This window comes from Daktulosphaira vitifoliae, unplaced genomic scaffold (genome assembly GCF_025091365.1).
Source record: "Daktulosphaira vitifoliae isolate Bord-2020 unplaced genomic scaffold, ASM2509136v1 Scaffold_2968, whole genome shotgun sequence".
Classification (NCBI taxonomy): Eukaryota; Metazoa; Arthropoda; class Insecta; order Hemiptera; family Phylloxeridae; genus Daktulosphaira; species Daktulosphaira vitifoliae.
This window is the reverse complement of record NW_026102528.1, coordinates 1-1,185: the sequence shown is the minus strand read 5'-3', so window position 1 is coordinate 1,185 and position 1,185 is coordinate 1. Positions and strand designations below refer to the sequence as shown.

At 28.9% G+C, this 1,185-nt stretch overlaps 1 protein-coding gene across 1 annotated transcript; it reads right to left on the bottom strand.

The window, feature by feature from the left end:
• Positions 1-6: 6 nt before the first annotated feature.
• On the bottom strand, positions 7-1,175 carry LOC126910006 (5'-AMP-activated protein kinase subunit gamma-2-like; the record flags this gene model as incomplete). Its single annotated transcript, XM_050692408.1, has 4 exons — positions 7-48; positions 530-820; positions 912-960; positions 1,036-1,175. Coding segments are annotated over 4 exons (522 nt in total), but the record flags the coding sequence as incomplete, so codon positions are not given.
• Between the last annotated feature and the right edge of the window lie 10 nt (positions 1,176-1,185).

Here is a 1,185-nt window from a genome sequence, read left to right as displayed (position 1 = left end):
CTGGACCAATGGATATTAATTCTTGAGGTCGCTCCTCATGAAGTTCATCTAAAATAAAAAATGCAGCATTAAAAATCCTTAATAACAATGTTTTAGTTATAAAATGAATTATATCAATAGGAGTATTGACTAGTATTCAAAATTATAGAAACATTACTATAAATAGCTAATTTGATAAGTCAGAATTTTAACACTAAAAAAAAACCCCCATTCATTATTTACCTATCAAGGAATAATACTGCTAACAATATTCTTGTTAACTATTGGATTTTAAATGAACTAGCAGATAACTAAAAAGTGTAATATTCGATTTTTCTAGATAGATACTTTAAGTATCTACTTAACTTTGCTTTAAGTATCTTTAAATATCATACTTAATAATAAATAATATTATTTGTATTGATTTCTGTAAGATAATTTTTTTTTTTTGCGAGACTGAATTATTTTATTTTATTTAATGGGTCACCTTTAAAAACGTAAAATTTACGATTAGTATTATTCATTCTTACTCGTAAATATTAACTCTTACTTCTCCAAGTGTCCAATTTATGTTCTTCTAGTTCTTCCATGCTTGAAGAAGGCGAGGAGTAATATTTTTGTAATATTCTAATAAAATCAGTAATGGTTAGCATGCCCACAAATTTTTGACGTTTGTTGTCCCATAGTGGAGCTGCTCGCACGCCATTGTAAACAAGAGCGAAGAACGCTTTTTTAACAATCAACTGTGTGTCAAATACGACTAATTTTGCACTAGTCGGTATGAGATCATAAGACTTGTGAAAACGGAAAAATTTCACAAATATCTGACTTTCATCTTCGGCTAAAATATAATATTATAATAATTATCTAATTATTAAAATGGAAACTTTTGTTTAACATTTTTTAAATTAAAAATGTCAGTTTGAAATTACCCAGATCAGTGATTTTGACTTTTTCGAGAAACGGGTCGGCTACTGGGAGCTGAAAATTTAATAAGTATTTTAAACATAAGTGAGAATTGTTAACAAAACATGCAAATAGATTAACATTACTTACCCCTCTAGAATCTCTAAACAATATGGCCGCGTGTGTAGGATCTAGTAAGCCGTCTGAACTTTTTCTGGAACTAGATATAGTACCAAGAGATAAACGACGAGTTTCAGGATCAAGTGAACTTCTACGAAGTAGAGCGCCTTAAAAAAATAA